We start from the raw sequence: 25,042 nt of genomic DNA on the forward strand, positions 1-25,042 counted from the left end.
CGAATATGTCTTGGGCGTAGAGTTGCCTGTGCTGGGTTGAGTACAATATAGATTGAGCGCGGGGTGGAGTAGGGAGCTTTGCAGTCGAAGGCGTATGCTGTGGGCGCGCGTTTGTAAAAGCGGTGAAGATTGAGAGATAAATGTATTCACAGAGGGAAGAGCATTCATCGTCATGGCTTCCATTCGCACCTCGAGTCGCACAGGGAAAGATGCCTAGCATCGCTCTAAGCAGGTGCATATACGCAATAACCATAAATCAAAAGACAACAAAAATGACAATAACGACAAACAATAAAAAAAAACATAACCCAAAGACAATGCTCAAATGACCCGCCAACTCCTGTACAAACCGCCGCCAACGCATCTCGAGAAATCAACCCCCTAACACCGTCTTCTTGACCGTTTTTGGCACGTGCTCATTCGGCCCAATCAGGTCCCCATTGCCATCAAGTTGCATCCCCTTCTTCTTCAGCATAGCCTCAATCGCCGGAGCCAAATCCGCAAACGACTCGACAAAAGGGACTTTGTAGCGGCCGCATACAATATGCACGTTACCCGCGCGCCAATACCTCTTGTCACAGCACACAATGACCTTCTCCGACGCAGCCCAGAGACCCAGTTCAAGAAGCGTCACAGGACTCTTGGTGTTGACGTCAAAGAAGAAGCAGATGACATCGGCCTGCTCGAGCGCGCCAAGCTCCCACTCGACCTGTTGCCGAAACGACTCGTCCTTGGCTTCCGGCGTTACTGTTGGATCCCAGTGGCCTCTGCGGGGGTTGCAGACAGTAATGGGCAAAGGGGACAGTACGGTGGCTAGTTGTCTTTGCCATTGGACTGCCGCGCCCATTTCTATGCTGCCGGCGGTGAATACGGAGAATTTCCGGTATATGGGAGCTACTGGGGGCAGGGCGTGGACGAACTCTGGATGAGCCTTTGGTAGCGGGGAAGGGAGTGGTGGGAGTTGGTTGTATATGTCCTTGACCTCTTGGTCGATGTCCACGGCTGCGCCTTTGGGAGCAGGTTGTGTTGTGGGCTCTTGGGCTTCTATAGATCCTGAGCCGTCGCAGGTCGGGCATTTTTTCGCTGCAGTCTTCTTTTCCGAGTCTGTGTTTGCAGCCTGTTTTTGCGATGCAGTCGTTGTCTTTGGTGGTTCGGACTCGTGTACCTCCTCCTTGGAGCACATGGACGCCATCGTGTTGGATCTCGCCAAATGGCCAGCAACCTGTCGCACTCGTTCCCGCGCAACAACAACCGTCGACTTTGGAAAAGTAGCAGATCGCGCAAAAGTGGTGTAAGAGTGCAGTGGCTGGAAGCTGAGTGTGGAAGTCAGTACAGCGTCTATTCAGAACCGGGTGGGGTGTCATACTTAACCAATGGCATGGCGTGCGCCCTGATTGCGGCGGTCTTGGTGTTGGTGAGCCCTGAACGCAAACGGACAATATTGGCAACAATCAGATTGCTTGACGTCTGAACTATGAAACAAACAACTGGAATACTGTACAAGCATTTCTTTGTGCGCACGACATCTCGCGTTTTATCTATACTATTCACTCTCGTTGGTCATGTTACACGCTACGTTGAGGCAACAGTAGCCAAACAGCAGTTCTTTGCTCAGCCTCGTGGCGTGCTGCACGGCCACTGTACATATTCCGCGTGCCTATAGCACGGAGTCTACACCGACTCACCCCCTTTGACGATGCCTAGACGCTAGATTCGTACATTCTGATTGACTGTGGCTGGTGAGACTTTCGATCTCTTTAAGCCCCCTAGTGCTTGTCGTGAGGCTGTCTGTAGGGCTGTTCTCCTGAGGCAGTACCTGAATGCACTTTGTTCACATCAACGAGAATAGCGAAACGCGATGAAAATAGTACAAGGGGACATGTGTTTGACATATGTCGACTTTGCTGGCTGCGGGTCATCGGAGAGCCCCGAAAGAGCTATTGTGAAGGGAAGGTGACAGCTGACGAGAGAACTAAGCGCGCGCCTGCGAAGGGGTCGAGTCTTTCTGGGATATCTCATTCATTGACTTACGCTAATTGTCGAGCAAGAAGTGGACCAGCAATTGTAGGCATCACTGAAAATAGTCATGATCCACAGTGTCTTCTCCTGTATTGGTGCACGGGTTCGTATGGCAGCCTGAGGCAAGAACGCACACCGCCAGGTCCAGGGTGGCCTCGTTTTCGGCCGTCCCATCAGCATGACGGCAGATCTTAGGATCACGGATCCCGCTCTGTACGTCTGTTGAAGACTTGATGTCACTCACAACCTTTCTAGTTTCTGCTGCCTACCAGTTACGATGCTCATTGCCTGAGAGCGCATCCTTACACCAGATGAGGCCGAGAGCAGCCACAAGCACTACCACGAGGGGAGAATCTGGAGCAGGTGCAGTGAAGGAACCATGGCTTGTGAACTGCTTAGGATCGACAGATATATTTCTACTTCACTTCACCTTGCGCCAACATATGCTGACCATCCTGAAGGAGTTGCGCAAATTCTATAAAAGTATCAAGGTTCGCAGTCATCCCGATCCCCCATGCTGTAGCAAATCCGGTTCGAAATCAATCTGCTACGGTTGTCATCTTCCTAAAACCGGAGGCTGTTAGTATCACCAACTCGTAGTACTCGAACAGAGCTCCATACATATCGTTCCTCCAAATCGCCCGGGGACCGCTGGCCAACGCTACATATCAGGCACCCTCCGTGATCGGGTTGCTCATGAGTGGGTTGACATGCTGGCGACCCTTTAGACTGAGCATCGGTGTCCCATGACCCCTTGCTAGGTCTTCTGGTGTGCTATTGAAGGTTGGGACTGTACTCTCGGCCACGGTCTTCGCGCTCCTTGCTTCAGGCAGGTCCCTAGGTGGATCCACTAGCTGGAAACAGAGGGAAGAAGGGTCCGTGACAAGACCGCAGGTGCACTGGATGCCGACGAACATAACTGTTGCAAACTCGGCTTGCTTGCCATGCCCCTTTGTCATCTCGTTTGAGAGCACTCGTAGATTGAGCGTCGATCGGGAGGCGGACGGCGGAATATCTGACTCCGGGTATGAGAGATTGGTCATGGATTTCACATGCCTGAGTTTCTCTAAAGGATGTGCTCCCCGCTTTGCAAGAAGCTTAGGGAGGGCAGAGATCCGATGCAGTGCTGACTTCTTTGACAGATCTTTGCCAACACCCTGTGCCCTCCAGGACAGTCCGCATCCATCGCAGAACACGCCGAACCGTACCTGCTTCGATCCATCTTCGGGGAGCTGGACCACTTCCGGCTCGTTCATGGGCTGGAATTTCTTGATCAACCCGTCCAGCGTGCAGTTGGAGCAGCTTCGGTGGGTGCACACGCAGTTCAGGATACTGGTTAGGTGGGCGCCTTTTTCAAAGTTGTATATGTCGTGGCCCTTGTGACATTTACAGCAGCGCCATATACCAATCGGCTGGGATGGCATCCCATCGGTGACAGTATCACCGTTGAGGATTGATTCCATAGTCTTCTTGAAGCTCTTTCCGCGACCCAACGCAGCATGCCTAGAGCCACTCTTCTTCGACATTGCTTGGACATTGATGCTATGGGAACGGCCCAAAGGTCCTGCGGAGATGCTTGGTGTATTCCCAAAACTGCTAGGGCTAGTCTCAGGATCATTTTCTGGGTCGCACTGTGTTGTGCTGCTGATCGAAATGTTCGGCAAGTGCATGATGCTGCGATCAGGTAGCCTTGGGAGAGACGACTTTCGCGGTGGGCGCGATGCTTCAGTAATGTGTTTAGGTGGGTCGCTAGACTCGGATTGACTGCGAGGAGACGGTCGAGGTATTTTTGGCGCTTTTGGTTGAATTGTAAAATGCATAGCGTATGCAGAGTCGTGCGCGACGGGTTGATGGCTGTCGAGCGACAGCGCCAAATGGATGGTAAGTTTCGAAGCCTACAAAGATGAGTAACTATGGTGCAGCTAGCGGTTGGTAGGATGAAGTTCCTTGCCTGTGTAGCAGCCCCGTTTGCGCCTTTCACTTTGAGGTTACTCTGAGTGAAAAAGAAGCCTGGCCCTTCGCGTTCGATTCACCGCGACGCAATCGAAGAACCAATAACACTGCACCTAGCTTTTGGTCTATCGTTAAACTTAGATCAGCAGCGTAAATCGGCTGAGACGCATGATGTATGGTGGGCAGGGACTTGGAGGTTCAATAGGGACTATCCAAAGAAAGAAAAGAAGCTTCATACTGCTTGGTCTGGTCTGATAGGCTTTCGTCCTTCGATTTATGTTGGGTATAATTGGTTCAGCAACAGTGGTTCGTATTGCAACACAGTCTCTACGATTGACTGATAGTCTAGCGAGCTTGAACCTCTTCCTTGCAACTTGAACGCACAAGTCACGGTGAAACCGTCCTTTGAGAAGCGCTTAACAATCTTGCCATGCACTACCTACTGGCCTTTCACCCTATGTGTATAGCGCGTATCCTTTATCTAATCCTGCTACTTAAGCTTAACCTTTAGCACACCATTCCAAGCCTCCAGTGCACTCTCGATATACTCGCTCGCATAGTAATGCACATCCCCATCATTAAGCAAAGCCCCCAGGAGGTTGCCTATCTTGCCCCACCTTATTTGTGCTTTGATTGCAGCCTCTCCCTTCTTCCTGATTAGGTTGATATAGCTTTGCGCTATGTCGCGTATCGCCTCGTAGCATATCTGCATCTCGCTGGCCAAGTTGTTGACCCAGTCCTTCGGCAAACTCCTTTTCATTTGATGGGTGCTCTTGGCGTTCAGAATCTTTTCGCGCAGGTGCTCGATGAGCTTGTTGAGCGCCCGAAGAGCTTCTAGCTTCGTGTAGCAGGATATGAGCATGTTCTCGTGAAACATTACTGGCTCGTCTTCGGGCTTCAGCGTTGTGGCCCCAGGCATGCGCAGCTTCTCCATGGCCTTTCTTATCGAATGGACATTACCTATGAACTCCTGGCAACGTGTGTCGTATATCCCCTCCTTCTCGACCACATATAGTGCCTGGAGGGTGTAAAAGTCGATATTGACCCACAGGCTTAGGACGAGTGAGTCCGCTCGTGTCCTGCTCGCCCAATTCGGGTCCACCTCATCCGTGTCGCGTGCAGATTTTGGGTTCCAGTAGTTAGGGTTCAGATACGGTCCCTCTTGGTAGAAAAACCTGCTCGCACAATCCCATGTGCCATAACTCTCAGCTAGCCAAATCTCGTCGGGAATTCCGGCGGGCATTACAACTGGAAGTGGGCCAACAGAATCGGTGCCATCAAAGTTCGGCAAGACCGACCTATCGACATTGTCTGACGTGCCATTGTACGCTATAATGGTTAGCGAAGACTTTCACTATGATGAGCGCGAAACGCTTCAGCCCCTGTAGTATTCAGAATGAGGTTAACTTACCATCGATGTGTAGGGTTGGCAGACTATCGGTTGACTCTCCCCTTAATCGTGATATGCGACGGCGTTCTGTTATGCAAATTTGTTTCGTCAAGCTTGATTTTAGCTTTCGCTTGAGATTCACCACGTCTACCGCCCGGTCCCAGGCAAAGGATTGCATGTCAGTATAAAGGTATCCGTCCGTCTTTTGCTCCATTCTCTCAATTGTACTAATGACTTTCGCAAGTTCTTCATCTGCCGAAAAGCTTTGATAGCCCGAGATATCGAATGGATGTGTTGAAGAGATTCGGGAGAGAATGTACGGCGATAATGTGTCCAAGAGCATCTCCTTACATTTCGTGTAACTGTACAGTTGAAACGCACATTTTCCGAGGCCTAGGTTTAGATGTAAACGAGCAGCAAGTAGAGACAGTGTTCTGTTCTGCTTGTTCTTATCTTGAGCGACTAAGTGACGCGCAAGCATCGCAGCCTGTAGGAGAACACGTGAATTTTGTGTGATTTCGAAAGGGGCCTTTCCCTCCTCTCCGCACATAATTTGGTGGTGTAGGCGTAAGAGAGCATAGATGACCAAAAAGCCACCGTCCGGACTTGTGGGGCATGCTACACAAAATCCAATTGCCTTGGTGATGAACTTCTCCAGAGCGTCATAAGAAGGCATCGTGGGCAACGATATTGTCAGCAAATAGTCGAACTTCAGGACGTTCTGCTCGGCTTGTTGCCATCGCTCGAATGTATCCTATACAGTTGTTAATAGGGCCGAGTTCAAGTTTCAAAATTGACAGAAATACACACCTCGGCGAGACCTAGTTGAGCTTTGACACCCTTCGTTTGGTTCGTGATGAACATACTGAAATCTTTCTGGTCTTCGACACGCAGTCGTTCAACAAATGGACGGAGGTCTGCAAAACAACTAGAAAGTTCCGAATGATTGTCCCAGTACTCCTTGCAGTCGGAGAGCATTGGAGTGCCAATAAATTGGCGCAACTTCATGTACGTTAGACGCAGAGGGCGGTCTTTCGCCTCAAATCCTGCGAAGCAGCGGTCCATCATGTCAGATATCTTATCAATTCCCCTGTACCGTTAGCATGAACGATGGAATTGTTTATACGAGTACCTACTCTTGACCCGGGCGTATGGCCTTAGTTGCTTGTAACAAAGCACCCCATAGATCCCATCTCCACGCACAAAGTTCCCAAAGGGACTTGGAGTCCTGGCCCAGGTTCAACTGTGATATGACTTCTTCGATGCTATTGTAACAATGGCTCTCGAGAAGCAGCCAGTCTTCTTGTTGCAAGAGAAACCGTGTTTTAAGGCTAATCAAGTCGTCTCGGTGTGTCTTCATGAGGCTCCTTAACCTAGCGGGTGGATTGTCCCAAAGAGCGAAGAGTTCGGCACATCGATCTTGCCACCTGAAGATGTCGGCCATGAATCGTAGATCTCGTATATCTTTGACTGCTATGGGATCATCCTGTACCAAGTTAGTATAGTGTAACAACGGGTTAGGTTTTACCCAATGCGGAAGCCATACTGAAGACGCTTCGAATGCTTGCTTCATCAGCTTACGTGCTACGCCATATTGTATTTGAGACATCTGCGCATTAGGATTCGACGGGTCATTCTTCTGCTCAGCGGCAAGTTGAACGGCGAGGATGTGCGTATAGTGAGCGATCTTCTTGGAAGGTGGCCCTTCTTTATTATAATTAACGACTGCCTGCAAGTCATCAATCATCAGCGTTCAAAGGACTAGGGACTAGATGGAGGCGACATACAAAGCGAGCGTCCTCCCAGCAGTTCTCGCGCATTGCTACGTTGAATAGCGTGCCCCATAAATCCAGTCTGTCGTTCTTGCGATCTAAGGCTTTTGCAGCGTTCTGCCAGGGTTTGAGAAACTCTGTACCGAGAGAGTTGGCCTGGGTTCCAAGAGCTCCTCGCGATGCCTCCACGCAAAGTCTGTACAAGTAGGAGAGCAATCGAGTATCTGTCAAGCCTGGCAGCTGGCAGGTGGTTTGCAAGCCGATTAAGATACCCTTCGGGCTAAGGTTCGTTCGAAGCGAAAGATCCGCTTTCCACGCCTGTGCGAGAATTAGAGTAAGGATGAAGTATCTGCTTGAAGGGGACATACGGAAAGGAAGGGATTTTTTGGATTCTTCTTGAGCGCTTTATCTACTACCGCGACCGCAAATTTTGGTTTCGAGTAGTCACGCTGAGCCTTGGCGAGCTTGTCCCAGCTGTTGAAAGCCATGGTGGCGGTTGCACAGACTCAGGAGCGGTTACTCCAGAGGAAAGGAAATTCCGGTTAGTGATGGTTAAGCAATATCGAGAAACATGTAGGTGAGTGCGCAGTTACGCTTGCGATGGTGGGGATGTGTATAAAGATGAGAAACTATCGGAGCTGTGGTGGAAGTTGTTAGCGAGCCTCGGCTGCACTTGCCTGCCGATCGCGGCAGCTGTGCAAGATAGTTAGGAGGTGGAGGTTAAGATGATTGCTGCTTGAGGTAGATGATGATTCTCCCTGCGCTGTCTTATATACTGTGCGCCGAGAATTCGCTACCACCAAATCACTACCGCAGAACTTCCACGGGTGAGTTCACGACTCACCAAGCGCACGATCTTTCGCGCTTGCGCTTGCCCTCTGCCCTCTGCCCTCTGCCCTCTGCCCTCTGCCCTCTGCCCGCTTGCCCTCCTTTGTCTTTGGAAGCTGTCAGATATACCTTATAGTATTGCCCCCTCGTAAAGCTCTCCCTCCTCGCCGAGGGGGAAATATACCTTTAAAATAATCATTTAGTCATTGTTCAAGACGATAGGATGAACTTATAGTCCTTTCATGAACTGAGTACATCGCGTACTTACTAGAGTTGAAACAACGACCAGCCCGCAACATACTGCAGTTACCGTTTTTGTTCCAAGCTGGCATGGACACGTGGATTTTACTGTACATAGTATGTCGTTCCATTGTTGAGTCTGCCTGAGCGGTTTTGGTCTTCATACATAAGATATGATTGTTTCCGGTTCCTTCTGAATTGAATGTACTGTTTAAGACGTATTGGTATTCTACAGCGCCCTATGCTACTTTACATATGCTACAACAACAACAACAACATACATGCTCAATCACCCTTCGCTCGGTAAAGGCGGGAATAGTGTACCCTTGTGTGCCACACCCAGCTCGACCATTGGCTCTCCATAATCCAGATCAGCTCCAGGTTCGCAGTAATCGAATGTCCTGCGATCGTTGTGAACGCCAAGTTGATCAAGCAATGTACTCGCCTTGTTCGGCATGTACGGTAGTAGCAAAATACCAGTTATGCGAAGTGCTTCAGCCCCAAGGTATATGATCTTGTCCACGTCCTCGCCGGGCTCGCCTGGGCCGAATGGGATAATCTTGTCCCAGGGTTGAGACAACTGGAAGAACTGGTTCGCTGATCGCACGAATTCTGTAATCTGGAATGCCGCTTTTCGAGGATCGTATGCATCGAATGAAGCATTTATGTTCGACGCAATTGTGCTAAGACTGTTGTTATAGAACTTGGAACCTGGACCGTCTTGCCAGTTTTCCCTTGTCCTGTCACCGATACGTTCAACTGCTCCCCGCACACTCCATTTCTTGCCTCTAGTGACGCGAGACGCAAGGTTACCCAACTGCTTGTTTAAGAACTTGTTGTATAACTCAAGAATGCGAAAGTTGTCGTAACTCGAGTCGTCCTGTATGCCGCCATCGTGAGCCATGTAAAAACGCATGACATCCGATCCAAACCTATCAAGCGCATGGAAGGGATCTACGACGCGACCAGTCGACTTGGACATCTTGGACCCTCCAAGTGTCCAGTGCGCATGAGTAAGGATCTTCTTAGGAAGCGGAAGACCAAGTGCCATAAGGAATGCTGGCCAGTAGATGCAATGGAACCGAACAATATCTTTGCCAATCACGTGGCAATCTGCCGGCCAGCCTCCTGCATGCTCACGGCCGGGAGCCCAAGGATAGCCTGCCTTTGAAGCGTAGTTCATGAGGGCATCAAGCCAGACATAGATTGTTTGCGAGTCATCTCCCGGAACTGGGACACCCCATGTGAGACGGTCGGATGGCCTAGATATTGACAAATCTTCCAGTCCAGACTCTACGGCGCGCACAACATCTTTCATGCGGTTTTGGGGGGTTATCCATTCGGGATTTGCGTTGTAGAACTCTAGCAAGTGGTCGCGAAATGCTGAGAGACGGAAGTGGTAATTCTCTTCGGAAGACCATTCAACCTCGCTCCCCGTTTCTATCGATGTCTGCGAGCCAGTTAGCCAGCCGATCGACCATCATCTGTCGGAAACTGTACCATCATCTTTCTTCCTGTGGGCGGGTCGAGGTAGGGTCGTACACCAGATTGTGGGTAAAAGCATTCATCTGTGACAGAGTACCATCCCTCATGCTGCTGCTCGTAGATGAGACCCTTCTCCTGCAGCAAAAACTGTCTACCGTTAGCCACAACGGATTATCACGTTCTCTCGAAGTTGTATACCCATGCATATTCTACAGCGTCTTTATGCTCCCTATCCGTGGTCCGCACGAAGTGATCATTCGTGATCTCTGCCTTTCGCGCAAGTTCCTTCCATGTGTGAGCGGTTGCGATGATCTGGAGGACGTCCTCTTGCGTACTTTGAAGATCTCTGCGCCTTTGTCACAGAAGAGTTTGGGCTCGACTCCAGCCTTTGAAGCTGCCCTTTGAACCTATCCATCTCTTAGTCAAGTCCAGCTAGTCTTCGCTTTATACTATAGTCGTACCTTCAACCCATGCTCGTCTGTTCCCGTACATAATAGCGCAGTTTCCCCCTTCAAGACATGCCATCGCTTGACAATGTCCGTAAGGACCATGGTATATAAATGTCCGACATGAGGGGCGGCGTTCACGTAGAATATCGGCGTGGTGATGTAGTAGGGCTTCTCGGGAGATAGTTGCGTCGATATATATCGTCGGTTGCGGATGCTATGAGCTTGACACGATGTGCAGATCCATGTCGAGTTTCTTTTGAAGCTTGAAAGAGTTCGTCGAAAGGTGGGAGCAGTCACATTGGCTAATTGAGCATACATCTTTCGCAATGGCGTCACATCGCGGATCGCGACAAGCTCTCGCGATGAGCTCCGATTTGTGGCGCGAGGCCGTGCAGCAGCTGAATAAGCATAGACTACACTTCTTGGCAGCACCCGAGGGACTTCTCTACTACCAACACCTGCAACATCAATTGGATAGCTTGTGTCCCTCCGATATATATCACGCATTCTGAACACTCTGAAAGTAATTTCTGCCCTTATGCACCGGCCACCAGGCCAACAAGGCGCTATTAACCAATCTACTGCATCCGAGCAACTTGTGTAAAACTTGCAATACCGCAGGAATGGACGGTCGATCATGGACCACTGTCCAACTGGCCCAATGGCCAGAGTCTGTCTTACTTCGCAATATCATCATCATAGAGACTGGCCTGTCAGTACGGATCCCTTCTTCTTTCCGGCACCTCACTCTTACATTATAGCTCGACAATGTAGTACACAGTATTATATGGAAGAGCTAGAGATCACAGCGGAAGTTAATGAATGTCCTGGGTGACTCAAGTTGGAAATATGGTTACATAATGCCTGCAATCATGGTAGACAAGGTAGGCAATACGCCTCATGCTTCCACACGCCCACGTGTCCATCGCGTACGAACAGCCTCCGCAATCGCCATGTATACTGAGAATGCCCACCAATCATTGCTCCAGATGGCACATTCCCCCCGAGTAGTGTCTGAGCCGCGGAAGAGGTGACGGATTAGCGGAGTAATGTTCGGTGTGGGCTCAATAGAGCGCCAAGCCTCAATGCCTATTGAGTTCTATTCAGACCCAAATAGGGAAACCTCACCACCACGCCCTCCCTTCACCCCCCTTTCATAACTGTAGCAATCCCTTGTTAAATTGCTAAAGAATATACATGCTCTTTGTATATTTACGAGCCCGCTGATCGATATGAGTATCAGGAATATCTTGGAACAACGGTGGTCGTCGCCGTCTAGGCATACCAAGGTCTAGATGACCTTGTTCGCCCGAATAGAACCTTGATCTCGGCTCTAATCTACTTCTATTAAGAGTGATCCCTTTGAAGGCTTCACCTTCACTTCGGCGCGCTGCTCCTCTATTGGATGAATAGGCCTATTGACATTTTTTACTCTTTATTGACCTTATTGACAGCAGCGGGGAGGCGAGCGGCCTCGAACGCCTGATCTATTTACTTGTTTGACCTTCGAAGTTAAATACTTCCCTTCTCAACACTGAATTTCTCTCACCACTGACTACAAGCTCAGCGACCATAGGCAAGCATCTGGTCACAGTCAACATACGATTCTCCAACTTATACCACTCATTTTACGAACCCATCTGATTCTTCATCATGAGGATCAACGCCATCATCGCCGCCACCATCCTCGTGGCAACCGCCTCTGGTGCTGCCCTCCCAGTACCTACTGAGGCAGACGCTCCCGCCACTACCGCCGAGGTCGAGCCTGAAGTCCCGGAGGGCTTTCCGGAAGGCTTCCCTGAGGAGTTCTACTACGGCCCCCACGGTCCCTTCTACGAGAAGCGCGACGCTGAGGCAGGCTGGAAATGGACCCCCTGGCGCCCGTACGGCCTTCCCATTGGCAAACGCGATGCAGAGGCTGCAGCAGAGCCAGGTTGGAAGTGGACTCCATGGAGGCCGTACGGTCTTCCCATTGGAAAGCGCGATGCCGAGGCAGAGGCAGGCTGGAAGTGGACTCCATGGCGCCCGTACGGCCTTCCTATCGGAAAACGTGATGCGGAGGCAGAAGCAGAAGCAGGCTGGAAGTGGACTCCATGGCGCCCATATGGCCTTCCCATTGGCAAACGCGATGCGGAGGCAGAGGCAGAAGCAGGCTGGAAGTGGACTCCATGGCGCCCATATGGCCTTCCCATCGGCAAGCGCGAGGCAGAGGCAGCGGCAGAGGCAGGTTGGAACTGGACACCGTGGAGGCCGTACGGTCTTCCCATCGGCAAGCGTTTCCCAGAAGCCATGCCCGAGGCAGAGGCTCAGCCAGAAGCTGAGGCGGCTCCTGAAGCTCAACCCGAGGCTAAGAACTAGTTCCACTTCACCTCTCTCTACGACTCGTCGGCTCCTCTTCAACGGACTGGCATACTCCCGTCCTCTATTCACTTCTTCACTTCGACTCTGAACACTCGACGGATTTCAACCATCTATGATTACAACGAATCCGACGGGCTTGTTCATTTCACTCAAAGACTCTTGAATTACTGTTGCTCTGAGGCACAAGTCCCAGCACCAGCGCAGGGTACCATAGAGTAGGCTCGGTTTCTCATCATTGGATAGCATCTGCGTACAGAGGATGTTTGCATGATGATGGGTGGATAGCCGGTGCCTTTTGTATTTACTCATCTCCTTGAAGAATTTTATGATTTATTTATCTCACTTTGGAACGAACTATAGTTTTCTCTTGCCTCTCCTCGTCTGCTATCTTGCCAATGTGGTATTTAATTCACGTCGTGAAGTTTCAGCTTGAAACGATTGTTACCTAGCGCAGCGGAATACGTGATAGTGTGTGTTGTTATGAGCAACCACGCGTGATCGTGCTCATTTACCCTACTACTTGGACAAGATGACTCACTTAGATTCATGTTACTTCGCATGTGCTTGCTTCACAGTTAGGCTACGACAGTACCATCACATTGGCAAGTTCACGGTTACAGAACTAACACTAATTTCATCACTCCCGGCGCCCAGGACATGCCGCTCTATCTTGACAGCTCGTAGTACCCTCGGGAATCCACGAAAATATATTCTCTGCAAGTACCCGCTGTCATGCACATGTTTGTGGTTAACGAGAGAATTGAATCAGACCCGAGTCGAGGGCTCGTACACCTTCCTCGTGGTGCGTGGGGTCGGTGCGATTCTAAAGTTTCGGAGGGAAATTTAGCTTTTGTGTTACTCATCTGGTGGATAGGAGATGAGAAGCACGTGAAGAAAGGACGAAAACATAGCTCATTAAATTCGACATGACATATTTCCCCAAGGTCAAACTACTCTCTAGAAGAAAGGGTAGACATTTACAACACATGTTCTACACAGACGTCACATCCAATTTCTGTTCTTCAAAACTCAACACACATTAACGGGTGTCACCGAACCAACCCCCGGAAACCACAATATGGGTATTTGTCACGCTATACTTTTTCCCAAGGCATGATCCAAAAGGCTAACCGCGAGGCACTCTTTTCAGTGCGAAGATCGGTTCGTGGTGGATTCAGCAGCGACTTAATGCAAAGTATTTCAGATGCGGAGTAGATCCCGCCGTTTCCAACCGGAACGAATCATTCATGCGGGGGAAGTGAGGGCGGGAACGCTTCATGCGAGGGCGAGCGAGGTAGCACTTTCATGCACTAAGGCCCGAGACATTAATATAATAGACATGCACGTAATCGCGACTAATTTGGGGTCTTTCCGGGTGACAGTCAAATGATGCCGGCCCTGACCGGCCCTGGTCGAGAGGCACTGCTGATCTAGCGGGTGAGCTCTGTGACAACGAAGACAAGAATTTGACAATTTTAAAATCAGACACAAAGAGCGCGGTGTGAGAGCAGAGTTCGTGTAATCTCATTTCATTCATTGTAGTACCTATAACTCCCCTTTCCAGCTCCTCGCCGTCCTATCCATCTCACCTCATCCCTCAACCAACGCTACAACTACTTTTGGTATTCAGATGCCCGCCCCAAACCGTGAAACGAGGAAGGAAATAACCATGCCTACGCTCCAATTCCATGCCATTAACTACCCAACAAACGTGTGTCCATGTATTCCCCGACCTTGCGGTCTTGCTAAGCGTCCAAGTCTTTAAGTGTAGTGAAAGTAATGCTATGGAGTGAAGAGATGATGTGCTAAAATGCAAATGCAAACTAAGTAAAGAAAGGGCGCGAAGGGTATAATAGCGGTCATGATCAGGCACTCCAATGAGCGTAGTAGGAAAGGGCGAAGAAAAGCAACGCAAAAGTAGCAAATAATCAGAACGCCGGCTCGCTCGCTTGGTGAATCGCGAAGAAAAACAAATGACAAAAGTAAGGAAAACGTTCACATGTCAGCACCGTTGACATTGACCTCGTAACCGTCGCTCCTAGCCTTGAGAGCCTTGGCCAGCATAAGCTCCCTCATCCAATCAATTCTATTGTCTTGAGTGTTGGTAGCGAAGTGATGAGCCTTGCCATGGGGCATGACCCTTCTGACTTCACCCTTGCCGGGTGCTGTAGGCACGAGTTGGAACTCAAAGGCAGGTTGTGCAGTAACATCCTTCTCCTTGTAGTGGCTCGACGAGAGCTTCAGAGCCTTAAGTCTAGCGGAGAGCTTGCTGGAGGCGAGAGACGAGCAAGCCACAGCGTAGTCGTCTACGTCGATCGTCTGCAATGCGGACGAAGAAGGAAGCTCATTGGGATGCATTGCTAGCATGGTGCCGTTGAGACGAAAGTGGTGGTCTTGCCATTCGTGACGCAAAAGGCGGGTGTGGCGCTTCTTCATCCAGCCGTGGTGGTTCACACCCTTGTAGGTGAAGCCTCCCTTGGGCAGAGGAGCGACAGTATCAGCAGCTTCGCTGTCAAAAGACCTGGACACCTTTGTCGGCGACGAGTCAGCACTGTTCGTGTCGAAGAACTGTGTTTCACGATCATGTAGGGTGGCGTCGTCTGAGTGGGCCGTTGGGCTGAACACGCGGTCCTCGTTTAGCGCCGGCATGGGCAAGGAGGGGCGGCGCCATTCAGTGCGCGAACCAGATCTCTGGACCTGTATCTTGTACTGCATGTTCGGGGGCACAGACTGGCTTGTGTCGCGGCTGAGTGGCTCCAGTGGTACAGATGTAACGGGAACGTCCATTTCGGAGAAAGGTGTGCCGAATCGGTAAACGGCACCCGGAGACTCCACAGCTGTCCTACATGGCGAAAAGGTGGTGTCGGGTGCAACGAACTGGTTCACTGGGACGGCGTTGCGTGGGTTACCATAAGGCTGGGCAGACATTGAACGTGCTGTGGGGATAGTGAGCTTTGGGAGGCTCTTGAGATTGGTATGCGGGACGGGTACGTATTCCGGGGCATGCAGGACGGGGGTTGGGATATCAAATGTCCTCATCGTATTTGCTGATGTTGATGCGGAGAAAGCTGAAACCTCTGGGTAGTGCTGTTGCTGTGGGATCACCAAAAAGGGACGAGGTGGGAACAGTTCCATTGGCGGTGTTGGAGGAGCTTCAATAGGCGTGGCACTGGCGTACGGTTGGTCCATACCCTGGAGAGAAAGGAATTGGCGCACGTTATCTTGTGGATCGCGTTTCTCCAGCTTTCGTAGCTCTTGCATGGTGAAGTCGGGAAGCTGGCCAGGTCCCATCACATCAGATGAGGCTACGACGGACGGCCCCACGAGAGAAGGGGCACCCTCTGATGTGGGACGATGGACGTTCTCGACGGCACGATTTGCTGTTTGTGCGTTGCCCGGATCCCCAGCCATGAAGATGTGGCCACCTTTCTCAGGAGAAATTGGAAATCCATGCTCTTGCTGAAGTCTGGCGAGCTGACGTTGCTGCTTCTTCCACTTGGCACATCGCTCTCCTTTAGCGCAAGTGTGCGGTTTTGGCAGCAACTGCTCGATAGCCACGATTGAGACGGATTGTGCGGGAGTGATAATATCATCAATCAAGTTGCGACCTCGGGACTTGTCCCGTCGACCTCCTTTCCGGTTCTTGCTCTTCGACCTATCCATTGCCTCTGTACAAGGGCGTTCGATGTCTTCAAAAGGTGTTGGGATGGCTGCAGGAGCGACTGGAGACATGAGGCCCTCAGCCGTGCGCAACGAATCAATCTGATTCCACAGTTGATGCCGTTTGCCAAAGGATTGGATTTCCAGCTCTTTCAAGTCGTCGAACTGGAGATCAAGAAGAACGGCTCCAGTGATATCATGATCGACGAACTTGTCAATGACTTCATCCTCAAAGCCGTTCTGGTACATCCATGTGGCAACGTCGCGGGAAGTCCAGGCACGCACTTCAGCATTGTCGAGGTGGGCTACCGCCAAGGCGATGTTGTTGTATTCTCTTTGGGGGACCACGGTTTCTGGGGTGGCTTCTCTGAACGAGGTGTGAAGTCGGGACGGGGGTTCTTTCGGCAGAAGAGGCGACATTTGTAGAGCGTAGTCGTATTGGAAGTCGTTGGAACACTGTGAAGCGCGAAACAGATGTGGGCCTTTGGGGCCTTCGACCGACTTGGACATGTACCAGTTTGCAAATTGTGGCCGTAGCTCATCGCCTGGGGTTCGGACCTCCTCGAATGTTGATATGGTCGTCTGGCTGCGCCTATTGTCGCTCTACAGGCTGTCAGTGGAAGGGGGTTACGTGGTAGTATTGCTTGAACGTACGGAAGAGCCACTGTATTCTTCGAATTCACTTGAATCATCTTCGATATCTTCAATGTCGGTATATGCAACGCTGACATGCGAAAGCGGGCGCTCCAACGATGAGCGGATCGCAAGAGTTGAAGAAAAGAAGGATTGTGTCTTCCCCCTCTCAAACATCTCCACGCCCGGCTCTAGGGGGGTAATGGGTGTCATCATGGCCTGCTGGAGGAGGGTCAGAATTGAGTTATCGATAGGCGTTGGACTGTAGCTTACCATGATCACGGCTGTGGTGCGCACACGCTCAGAAGCGAGGGTTTCGGTGGTTCAGAGGCAGTCTAGCAACGATTCGCAGGCAATGTCTTGAGCATGGCACGTATACTGTAGCAGGACAACTATCGAGGAAACGGAGAAAGGACCCTTTGGGTGGACGGCGCTTGGGAGATTTTGTAGAGACTGCTGGAGGCGCCGTTGATGGTGGGGGCTTGGGGTGCGATATTATCACAATCGAGCTGCTGCAGAAACAGCAGAACCAGCACACATACTGGCTTTACCGTCCAGTGAGGCGAGTCGAGTCCAAGACAGGCCAGCGCTCGTCGACCAATCCGACCTCTGGAGCACTGGCGCCCACATGCTGGTCGAGGCAAGCCAGCGCTTACACAAGGGCGTTGAGAGGGCATCGAGGCGCCCCCATTCGCTGCGCTGCAGATTGACTACTGGGCTAATGTGCCCGATCGGGACACGGAATTGCCATTAATACCTCGCATCACACGCCAGAGACGCAAGCTAGGCCAGGGTCCAGAGTGAATTTGGGTTCGCTTCGGCACGACGGCAGCGGGCCCACCAGCAACGGCACAGTCCACAGCCTGCCCTCTGATTTTGAGCCCTTCCAAGGCGATCATCGTTGTCGCCGCTCCTCGAGGACAGATGCAGCTAAGATGCGAGTTGGCTCTGCTGTGGCACGCACGCTGTTTGGTCCTTTTCCCGTGCCTGCGCAGCCCCTCGGGGTACGTATCTCGGGGCCCGAAGCTCCTAGTCGAGTCGCATTGACACCGCCGCCCCGTCCGCGGTCAAGTGACTCTTGCTTGGGCTCCAATGAAGCTGTTGGCCGTGTTGGAGAATGGGGCGGGATGGGTGGCTGGAGATCAGATCCATCACTGTTTCCGCGCCAAGCGGCCATCGGACAGCCTCATCCAAGCCATCATGCGAAATGCGATATTGGAAACAAGTTAGTTACATGGAATACGGCCGCGATTTCGTGCTTCTCGACGGCTGCTTGCAGGCCTGCACGCCACACACGGTCGGACGACTCGACAGGTCGTTGGCGTCATGATCATTACTCAATGCGTCGCAGTCTACCAAAAGTTACATTTCAACTGTGACGAACCCACATCAAACACGCTTCGCTGCTGTGCGACTTGGGCTTGCCGGTACCGATAGCGGACGCTTCTTTGACTCATTCCACGAGCTGTCCCAGGACAGGACTTGCTCGACTCCACTGCTGATGAGGCTTGGGTTGCGACGCAGACCGCTCTTCCGCCCGTTACCTGTCACCACCTCGACAACGGCACCAAGACCTGTGCTTGTGAGAGCTTGCGATGGAACACTCATCAACCTGACAACCAACGAGCTTGCTGAACGCTGCTCCACCATGAGCCCGTGACTAGAAAGTTATGCGGCCCGCCGAATTCTTCTCTCCCTCGTGGTCTGCAACCACGATAGACCTGTTGAAGCGTTGCAGCCAGAGGCGAATCAGCTTGCAAAGGTGGCCTCCAACCACCAGACTACCAGACCGCAACCCGAGCAGGCATTAACCCGAGCCCACTTCAACAAGTGTCGCCAAGGGGGAGCCAGAGTCCACTTGACGTGCTACATGGTGCAGTTTCGGCGACCACGACACTACCAGAACGCTTGCTGTCCCGCATTCAACAGTCGAACATGGCAATCCGTCAAGGCGTGCAGCCGACTACGAGAAGCTCCTGCCAATGGCGCACCGCATCCACTTGGTTGCTTGTACTTGATCGCTGGTCAGAGGCTGGCATTCGCGGCCTCGCAATCTAAACCTCCTCATCGAATTCTACCTGGGAGGCCCAACGGAATCCCACGCATGGTAGAGGAGACCTCCCGAGGACCAGGGAATTAATTACGGCTTGTTGCGGGTAGAAGGCCATATGAGCATGAATTCGACGCTATCAGGTGAGCAATCCTACAGCCGAGGAAGTACCTGTTACTCGAGGACAATTCGTGGACTACCAAGTATTGATTGAAATAGTCGGTAACCAATCGCAGGCCGCAGTCGACGTATCACGTCCAAAAGGGGAGTTGCTCTTCCCGTGTGGCAGCCTCGATCGGCGCAGGACTAATTATGGGGGTTTACTCGACCGCACAAAGCTAATTAACGGCCTATACTTAGCAGCATTCACTGCGTGCAATCATCCGAAATGCCCCTGTCAGATGGCTTGCCCCGCAATGTACGCTACGTGCATAGGCATCACTATTGGATGTCCCGCAACACTAACAAAAGCTTGTCATGCAGAAACCAACTCCAACGACATGCACCTGCACCACTCAGCGTCCTCTCCCACGCGGAGGCAGCCCATCACGCCTTCGACCCATCGCTTCTGCATGTCGTGCCATGCCAGCCCGTCGCGTCACACGGAAGCTGCCCCCCCCGCGTAACTCGGAAAACATCATCGACCGACCTGCCCCCTTTGGTCAACCACGCGGATTATCTCTTGGTCTTGCCCAGCTAGCTCGTCGTCCAGGTCCCGCAGTGGAAATGACTACGATAAACGTGAACGGGAATTGGACCAGCTCCAGTCTGCGTGACCCTCACCAACGCCCGAACGTTCTGGGCTAACGTGGCACAAGCGAATAGATTCGAGAAACAGCCGCATATTGCGGTGCTACGAGTCACTGTGCATCCATCGGTAACGACACCGAGGCCAGGCACCGCTATCGTACCGCAGAAGCTCCGGCTATCTACGCACCCAAATGTGCTATTCTTCAAGGCAGATTGCAGTCAATGATCTGCACATTTGGCTAAGGCCCTCAGCAACGTTCGGGACGGACAGTTATCGCAGCCGCTGCAAGTGTTTCCTAGGCTGCTCCCGGATGCAGCACGATTCTGCCCCGCGAGGAGGTTGGGACAAGAGGAGGCCAGCGCACGTCACCCCGGTCCGCAAAGCTCACAAGTCGACATGGTAATCTGTCTCTAGTACTAAATGGGTCATTTAACTTGCTAAAGTCGTTGCGGGGGCCATCCAGCCGATCGATAGCCGTCCACATATGCAGCTCCTTCATGCCAGTTGCTGCAGCTGGTCTTAGCGCGGCGGGTAAGTGAGCCCCAAAATAGGTGCAATGTAGAATGACCCTAAATGTTCATGTCAACCTGCAGGCTAAGACTAGTCTAGCCAATCACTTTGCTCTCTCAACGTGCACCATGGCGTTCGCATGCCCGTCTCGTTGGCCGGCCGCCTGGTCTGATAGCAGGGGGTCCAAGAATAGATCGAGCAATATTTGCTAACATTTGCTAAGATTGTCCCGTTTGTGGTAGATATAAGGTACATACCTCTCACTCATATCCCTCCACGCAACATAATTTGGTACCGCCCCTTCCTTCACATCAAGCCCGCTGGTCGAGCTTTGAATACCCATCTTTTAATTACGAGCAGCCCGGTCGAGCCCTGCCATCCTGTCCCTTACGAATCGTCCCGTCGCGCATTAGTCGCTATTGCCGCATTGTTTACTAGCTTTTTTTTTTTCATATACCACAGTACTGGGCCCCAGTACATCTATTGACCATGTCCTCCTCCACCGCACCCACATCTTCTACCAAACAGTCCGCAACCATGGTAGGCACAACAAACGCTGCCAATTCAGCAAAGCAAGCTGCCGCGAAAATGCACCGTCGCTCACGGACTGGTAAGCCTGCTTCTTACCCACATTGTGCAGGGATTCCGCGCTTGGACATGTAGCTAACGGGAGTTGTGCAGGGTGCTTCACATGCCGTCTGCGACGGAAGAAGTGTGACGAGGGAAAGTCAGCTTGCCGCGCCTGCAAACACCTCGGTCTCAAGTGCGAATACAAGAGGCCAATGTGGTGGAGCAACAACGAGCAAAGGCGGAATCAGAAAGAAGTCATCAAGAACATCATCAAGCGCACCAAGCTTAATGAGAAGACTGCACAGGGCGTCGCAATGGGCACCAACACTCCACCAAGTCTCTGCCACTCCATGCAGACTGCGGATACCTTCTCAGATGGCATCTCATGCACTCGCGCACCATCTGTTGATTCGCAGAACTCCCTGGACTACAACTTCAACACAGCCACACCCGACTTCTACAACTCATCCATGCCTCCGCCAATGTTCGCTCCTTCCTTCGCTCACCCCGGGCATTTTGCGCCGTACGAGATTGATATCAAGACTGAGAGCCAGATGTTCATCAACGACATCCCAACTCGACGCGACTCGACAATCTCTACCTTTAGCCACTATCAAACACCACCAGCTGTTGGCCACATCTACCCAACTGACAACTGGGTCCAACAGGACTACTTCGAGAGTCGCCGCGAATCCTTCACCGAGGAGCCACTCGACTTTCCCATCTTTGATTTCCCCACACACGGCGGCTTCAGCCCGTCTCATCAGCCTACGATCCAGGTTGACGAGTGCGATCAGCACCTCTTGAGCCATTTTCTCGAAAACGTTATGCCTTCAGTCTATCCTGTCTTGGAGACCAACCAACCCGGCGCAGCACGCGCAGATGTCATCATCCCAGCGCTGGAATCCAACAAGGCTTACCTGCACTGCTGCATGAGCGTCTCGGCGCTGCATATGAAGACGACTCAAGGACTACAAGGAGACGAGATCGACCAGGACATCTACCGAAACCGCTATGCCACCGTCCAGCAGCTCACCCAGTCACTCTTCGGTGACAGTGACCATGCGCAGACTCTTGAAGCAACTCTCGGCATGATCTTCTTTCCATGCTCTGTCGGTCGATTCGATGATGGCCTCGTTGACATTCCGTGGCATCAGCACTTCCAGGCGGTCCAGAGCCTTGTCCATAAGCTTGACCTCCCTGCGCAAATGGTCGCATTGAATGGGCAGGCCCACTCACAGCCTCCTTTCAACATGACCCTCGCTTCCTGGATCGACATTCTTGGTGCTACCATGTTGGGCAGGACTCCTTCCTTTGCTGATACCTACCGCGAGAAGCTCATTGCCGATGCATCATCCGGTCTTGCGGAGCTCATGGGTTGCGAAGACAGGATCATGTACTTGATCTCAGAGATCGCTTGCCTCGAGGCGCTGAAGAACGAGAACATGGACATTGTGCAGCTGTGCGCGCACATCAAGCTTCTCGGTGAACAGATCAGCTTGACCGAGCCACCCCAAGGATCACTCAACAGCGCGTACTCATCGACTGGCGAGATTCTACCAAGGCAGCTTCGCAGGAACATGACTGCAGTCTACCGCTTAGCCGCTCGCATCTATCTTTGCAGCCTCGTACCAGACTTTGACCGCACCTCCCATTCCTTCGTCAACCTGGTGAGCGCACTTTGCAAGGCAATGGAGTACATTCCTGCCGGTCAAGAAGGATTCGACCGCTCTCTTGTGTGGCCACTCCTGGTCGCCGGATCTATCTCTTTGCCAGACTCTGGCTTCCGCAACATGTTCGCTGAGCGCGCCAATGCACTCGGTGCAGCCGCGAACTTCGGTTCTTTTGGAAGAGTGACGGAACTGCTGAACGCAGTATGGCGGGTCAACGACGACAACCTTGCGAAGGGTAACACTCAGAGTGTCCACTGGCGGGACATGATGCGACAGAAGGGCTGGGACTTCTTGCTCATCTAGAAGATCCGACCCATCTGCTGGAAAGCATCCTGGTCTGATTGCAACTTCGCGATTACTCTCCTTTTCTCTCCGGCCCAACACGCTACTTGCGCCAAAAGCATTTGCCTATTTCTTGCATATATTTTTTTTTACCACGCATTATACCCACTTTGTAATTTCGACAGCATCTACGGCGCAGCAAGCATCAGTTGGATGGCGTTGCAGGGAATTCACGGCTGACGATATTACGGCATATGGAACTTGGAAAGGGGCACACATCGCTTGGGAAGCTAGTGCAGCACCCAGGCTCGCATGTATAGTAGTAGTAGGAGGCTCAGCTCAGTGCTGAGCTTCACAGACGAAGAAGAATCGAAGACAACGAGCTTATTGCTCAGCACCATACAAAAGCCTCCTTTGTCCCTATGCAAATGTGATTGGTTGCCCCAGGTCGAAGCTGCCACGAGTCGCTAATGAGGGCCCGTAGTTCTAATTTTAGTCGCGAGGAACATTAGACGGATTCCGAAGCTGCACGTCTACGCGTGAAGAATAGTTTGCCTGGTAAGACGGATCCTGTCTGCTTCTCGAAGTCAGAAGAAAGTTTCGCCGGTGTGCCTAGCCTTGCTGCTGCATCTGTTTCATATCACGACGTCGCATACGGGCCGCGTACGATGCCAATTTGCCGCCTCCGTTATTAACGTAGCACCTACAACTCGTATTTCGCCCCCACCCATCTGTATACGCCACCCCGTCTCGATCGCGCTTTCGACTTTCCGCACTCGACTCCCCAATGGCGTCTCCGGCCGCAATCCCGTTCACCTCTGTAGACACGACTACGAGGTTGCCGGCCAAGGATGAGGTCGAATCCCCAAGCATATCGAGCACGAATGCGCTCGCCCGCTACGAGTACGAGGCCGGCCATGCGAATGCTACAGAAGGCACTAAGATCCTCATGGTAGAATGGGAAGACGATGACACGACAAGAGGAGTGCGGGGCGACTGGCATATCTCGTGGGATGGCAGCACCCGGGTCTTGCCGGCCAACGACCAGCCTGCTAACGATGTCAACCGCATGTATTTCTTGCTTCCCCCCGGTGTTGCAGTGCCGACTAGTGTCACGCTCACGCTCCGGCCACAGGATGCTGGCAAAGCACCTGTCGTATGGCACACCAACCCGCTACCTGCCCTGTTTCCCCCTGAACTAGGAGCATCGGCGCGCGCGGCGGGCAAGAAAGGCGTCCTGCACACAATATGGGCCAAGAAGCGGCTGCAAGTGCTCCAAAAAGAGATCGAGGCAGAGTCGCGGAACAACGTTGAGGGTATCGGCCTACTGATGGTTGTGCAAGAGAAGGAGTGGATCGAGGGAACCTTTGGTGTCCATGCCAAACCAACCGGTCTCAGCATCTCGCTCGCAGAGCCAACAGTAGCACCACTGAACGGCCCCGCCAGTCCACGATCGCCAGGCGGAGGACGATTGATGGACAAGCTCGCTGGCCTTCGCTTGGGTACCAGCGACAGAGACCTCACGCCCAGCGGCAGCACACAGCCGTTCTCAAACCCCCTATCCCCCGAATCCTCAGATATTGCCATTTCCTCCTTTGCCGTCTTCAAAGGGGCAAACCCTAACCTCTCCGCGCTCGCCGCAAAGCCCCCGCAGCAGCCCCAGTCCCAGCCTCAGTCCCAATTTCAATCCAATTCTCACCCTCAGCCACCACAAATAAGCGCACCTGTGCCTCGAAAAGTCGCCGCGCCAATATCGCCCCCCTCATTCGTCACACAGCAACAATCAACTTCCGGTATGATGGGCTCATTGAACGCGCTGTCGGCTCCCGCTCCGGTATTTCAGTCTCGAGGTCCTTCCTTGTCGACCGCAAATGATGACGATACGGATGAGGGGCTGTTCGCATTGCCGATTAGTCCCCGTAGTCCAGAGGTGGGAAAGAGTCCATTTTCGTTCGCTGGGGGTGATACAAGCAAGTTTTTGAAGGAGGAGAGTGCCGTTTGAGGGTTTCATATGACTTTCGTTAGCCCCTGGATTTTTATGATAGCCGGAGAATTTTATTTAGTTTGGAGCTTGGATGGGCGGTCGTCTGCTTTGTTGATGAATGATACCTAGGCGGCTCGCCGCTTGATAGAAGAGACCCTATTAGGACGTTGAGATGAACATATCAATCACTATCTTTTCTCAAAATCGACAGGTAGCAGAATCCAAGCTCAATATTGTGATGATTCTGATATTCGATGTCGATGATGCTTTGCTTTGTCCCTCACTCAAGCCCTTGAAGGGTTTATGCCTCTTGTCGGGAGAGCATTTACACACTAGACTCAACAGCAATTTCGAAGCAAGTGCTGACAGCCCGCGTGAGCATCAACATCACGTGCCTGTTGTTTGCCTAGCGTGGCTAACGAAAGCGGAACC

At 52.0% G+C, this 25,042-nt stretch overlaps 11 protein-coding genes across 11 annotated transcripts; 5 read left to right on the forward strand and 6 right to left on the reverse strand.

Annotated features, from left to right (window-relative positions):
• Positions 1–20: 20 nt before the first annotated feature.
• K460DRAFT_416980 (uncharacterized protein) lies at positions 21–1,783 on the reverse strand. Its single transcript, XM_040937847.1, has 2 exons — positions 1,367–1,783; positions 21–1,313 (listed from the first exon to the last, which is right to left on the reverse strand). Exons 1-2 carry the CDS (start codon positions 1,378–1,380, stop codon positions 374–376), a joined length of 954 nt encoding a protein of 317 aa, XP_040788340.1. The 5' UTR covers positions 1,381–1,783; the 3' UTR covers positions 21–373.
• A 261-nt stretch (positions 1,784–2,044) lies between these two features.
• K460DRAFT_115095 (uncharacterized protein) lies at positions 2,045–2,645 on the forward strand. Its single transcript, XM_040926581.1, has one exon. The coding sequence runs from the start codon at positions 2,253–2,255 to the stop codon at positions 2,601–2,603; it is 351 nt and encodes a 116-aa protein (XP_040788341.1). The 5' UTR covers positions 2,045–2,252; the 3' UTR covers positions 2,604–2,645.
• A 42-nt stretch (positions 2,646–2,687) lies between these two features.
• On the reverse strand, positions 2,688–3,443 carry K460DRAFT_338344 (uncharacterized protein; the record flags this gene model as incomplete). Its single annotated transcript, XM_040931041.1, has 1 exon — positions 2,688–3,443. The coding sequence occupies one exon, from the start codon at positions 3,441–3,443 to the stop codon at positions 2,688–2,690; it is 756 nt and encodes a 251-aa protein (XP_040788342.1).
• A 772-nt stretch (positions 3,444–4,215) lies between these two features.
• K460DRAFT_338347 (uncharacterized protein) lies at positions 4,216–7,738 on the reverse strand. Its single transcript, XM_040931042.1, has 7 exons — positions 7,503–7,738; positions 7,150–7,452; positions 6,909–7,091; positions 6,499–6,848; positions 6,173–6,452; positions 5,384–6,116; positions 4,216–5,301 (listed from the first exon to the last, which is right to left on the reverse strand). The coding sequence occupies exons 1-7, from the start codon at positions 7,620–7,622 to the stop codon at positions 4,463–4,465; spliced, it is 2,808 nt and encodes a 935-aa protein (XP_040788343.1). The 5' UTR covers positions 7,623–7,738; the 3' UTR covers positions 4,216–4,462.
• Positions 7,739–8,325: 587 nt separating this feature from the next.
• Positions 8,326–10,476, reverse strand: K460DRAFT_386201 (methionyl-tRNA synthetase-like protein). The gene is made up of 5 exons (XM_040935572.1): positions 10,149–10,476; positions 10,023–10,094; positions 9,886–9,972; positions 9,703–9,834; positions 8,326–9,652 (listed from the first exon to the last, which is right to left on the reverse strand). Exons 1-5 carry the CDS (start codon positions 10,452–10,454, stop codon positions 8,492–8,494), a joined length of 1,758 nt encoding a protein of 585 aa, XP_040788344.1. The 5' UTR covers positions 10,455–10,476; the 3' UTR covers positions 8,326–8,491.
• Positions 10,477–11,349: 873 nt separating this feature from the next.
• K460DRAFT_338353 (uncharacterized protein) lies at positions 11,350–12,494 on the forward strand (the record flags this gene model as incomplete). The annotated part of the gene is made up of 2 exons (XM_040931043.1): positions 11,350–11,894; positions 12,078–12,494. Exons 1-2 carry the CDS (start codon positions 11,790–11,792, stop codon positions 12,492–12,494), a joined length of 522 nt encoding a protein of 173 aa, XP_040788345.1. The 5' UTR covers positions 11,350–11,789.
• A 1,518-nt stretch (positions 12,495–14,012) lies between these two features.
• On the reverse strand, positions 14,013–17,321 carry K460DRAFT_386202 (SAM and PH domain-containing protein). The gene is made up of 3 exons (XM_040935573.1): positions 17,064–17,321; positions 16,812–17,012; positions 14,013–16,760 (listed from the first exon to the last, which is right to left on the reverse strand). The coding sequence occupies exons 1-3, from the start codon at positions 17,064–17,066 to the stop codon at positions 14,493–14,495; spliced, it is 2,472 nt and encodes an 823-aa protein (XP_040788346.1). The 5' UTR covers positions 17,067–17,321; the 3' UTR covers positions 14,013–14,492.
• A 766-nt stretch (positions 17,322–18,087) lies between these two features.
• On the reverse strand, positions 18,088–18,472 carry K460DRAFT_115176 (uncharacterized protein). Its single transcript, XM_040926582.1, has one exon. It carries the CDS (start codon positions 18,438–18,440, stop codon positions 18,180–18,182), a length of 261 nt encoding a protein of 86 aa, XP_040788347.1. The 5' UTR covers positions 18,441–18,472; the 3' UTR covers positions 18,088–18,179.
• Positions 18,473–19,116: 644 nt separating this feature from the next.
• On the forward strand, positions 19,117–20,057 carry K460DRAFT_416985 (uncharacterized protein). The gene is made up of 3 exons (XM_040937848.1): positions 19,117–19,258; positions 19,324–19,606; positions 19,659–20,057. The coding sequence occupies exons 1-3, from the start codon at positions 19,229–19,231 to the stop codon at positions 19,814–19,816; spliced, it is 471 nt and encodes a 156-aa protein (XP_040788348.1). The 5' UTR covers positions 19,117–19,228; the 3' UTR covers positions 19,817–20,057.
• Positions 20,058–20,520: 463 nt separating this feature from the next.
• K460DRAFT_366633 (uncharacterized protein) lies at positions 20,521–23,036 on the forward strand. The gene is made up of 2 exons (XM_040933417.1): positions 20,521–20,711; positions 20,783–23,036. The coding sequence occupies exons 1-2, from the start codon at positions 20,591–20,593 to the stop codon at positions 22,645–22,647; spliced, it is 1,986 nt and encodes a 661-aa protein (XP_040788349.1). The 5' UTR covers positions 20,521–20,590; the 3' UTR covers positions 22,648–23,036.
• Positions 23,037–23,158: 122 nt separating this feature from the next.
• On the forward strand, positions 23,159–24,848 carry K460DRAFT_366634 (uncharacterized protein). Its single transcript, XM_040933418.1, has one exon. The coding sequence runs from the start codon at positions 23,414–23,416 to the stop codon at positions 24,626–24,628; it is 1,215 nt and encodes a 404-aa protein (XP_040788350.1). The 5' UTR covers positions 23,159–23,413; the 3' UTR covers positions 24,629–24,848.
• Positions 24,849–25,042: the final 194 nt, after the last annotated feature.

The sequence above is a fragment of the Cucurbitaria berberidis genome, assembly GCF_010015615.1.
Source record: "Cucurbitaria berberidis CBS 394.84 unplaced genomic scaffold K460scaffold_3, whole genome shotgun sequence".
In the NCBI taxonomy this organism is placed as follows: Eukaryota; Fungi; Ascomycota; class Dothideomycetes; order Pleosporales; family Cucurbitariaceae; genus Cucurbitaria; species Cucurbitaria berberidis.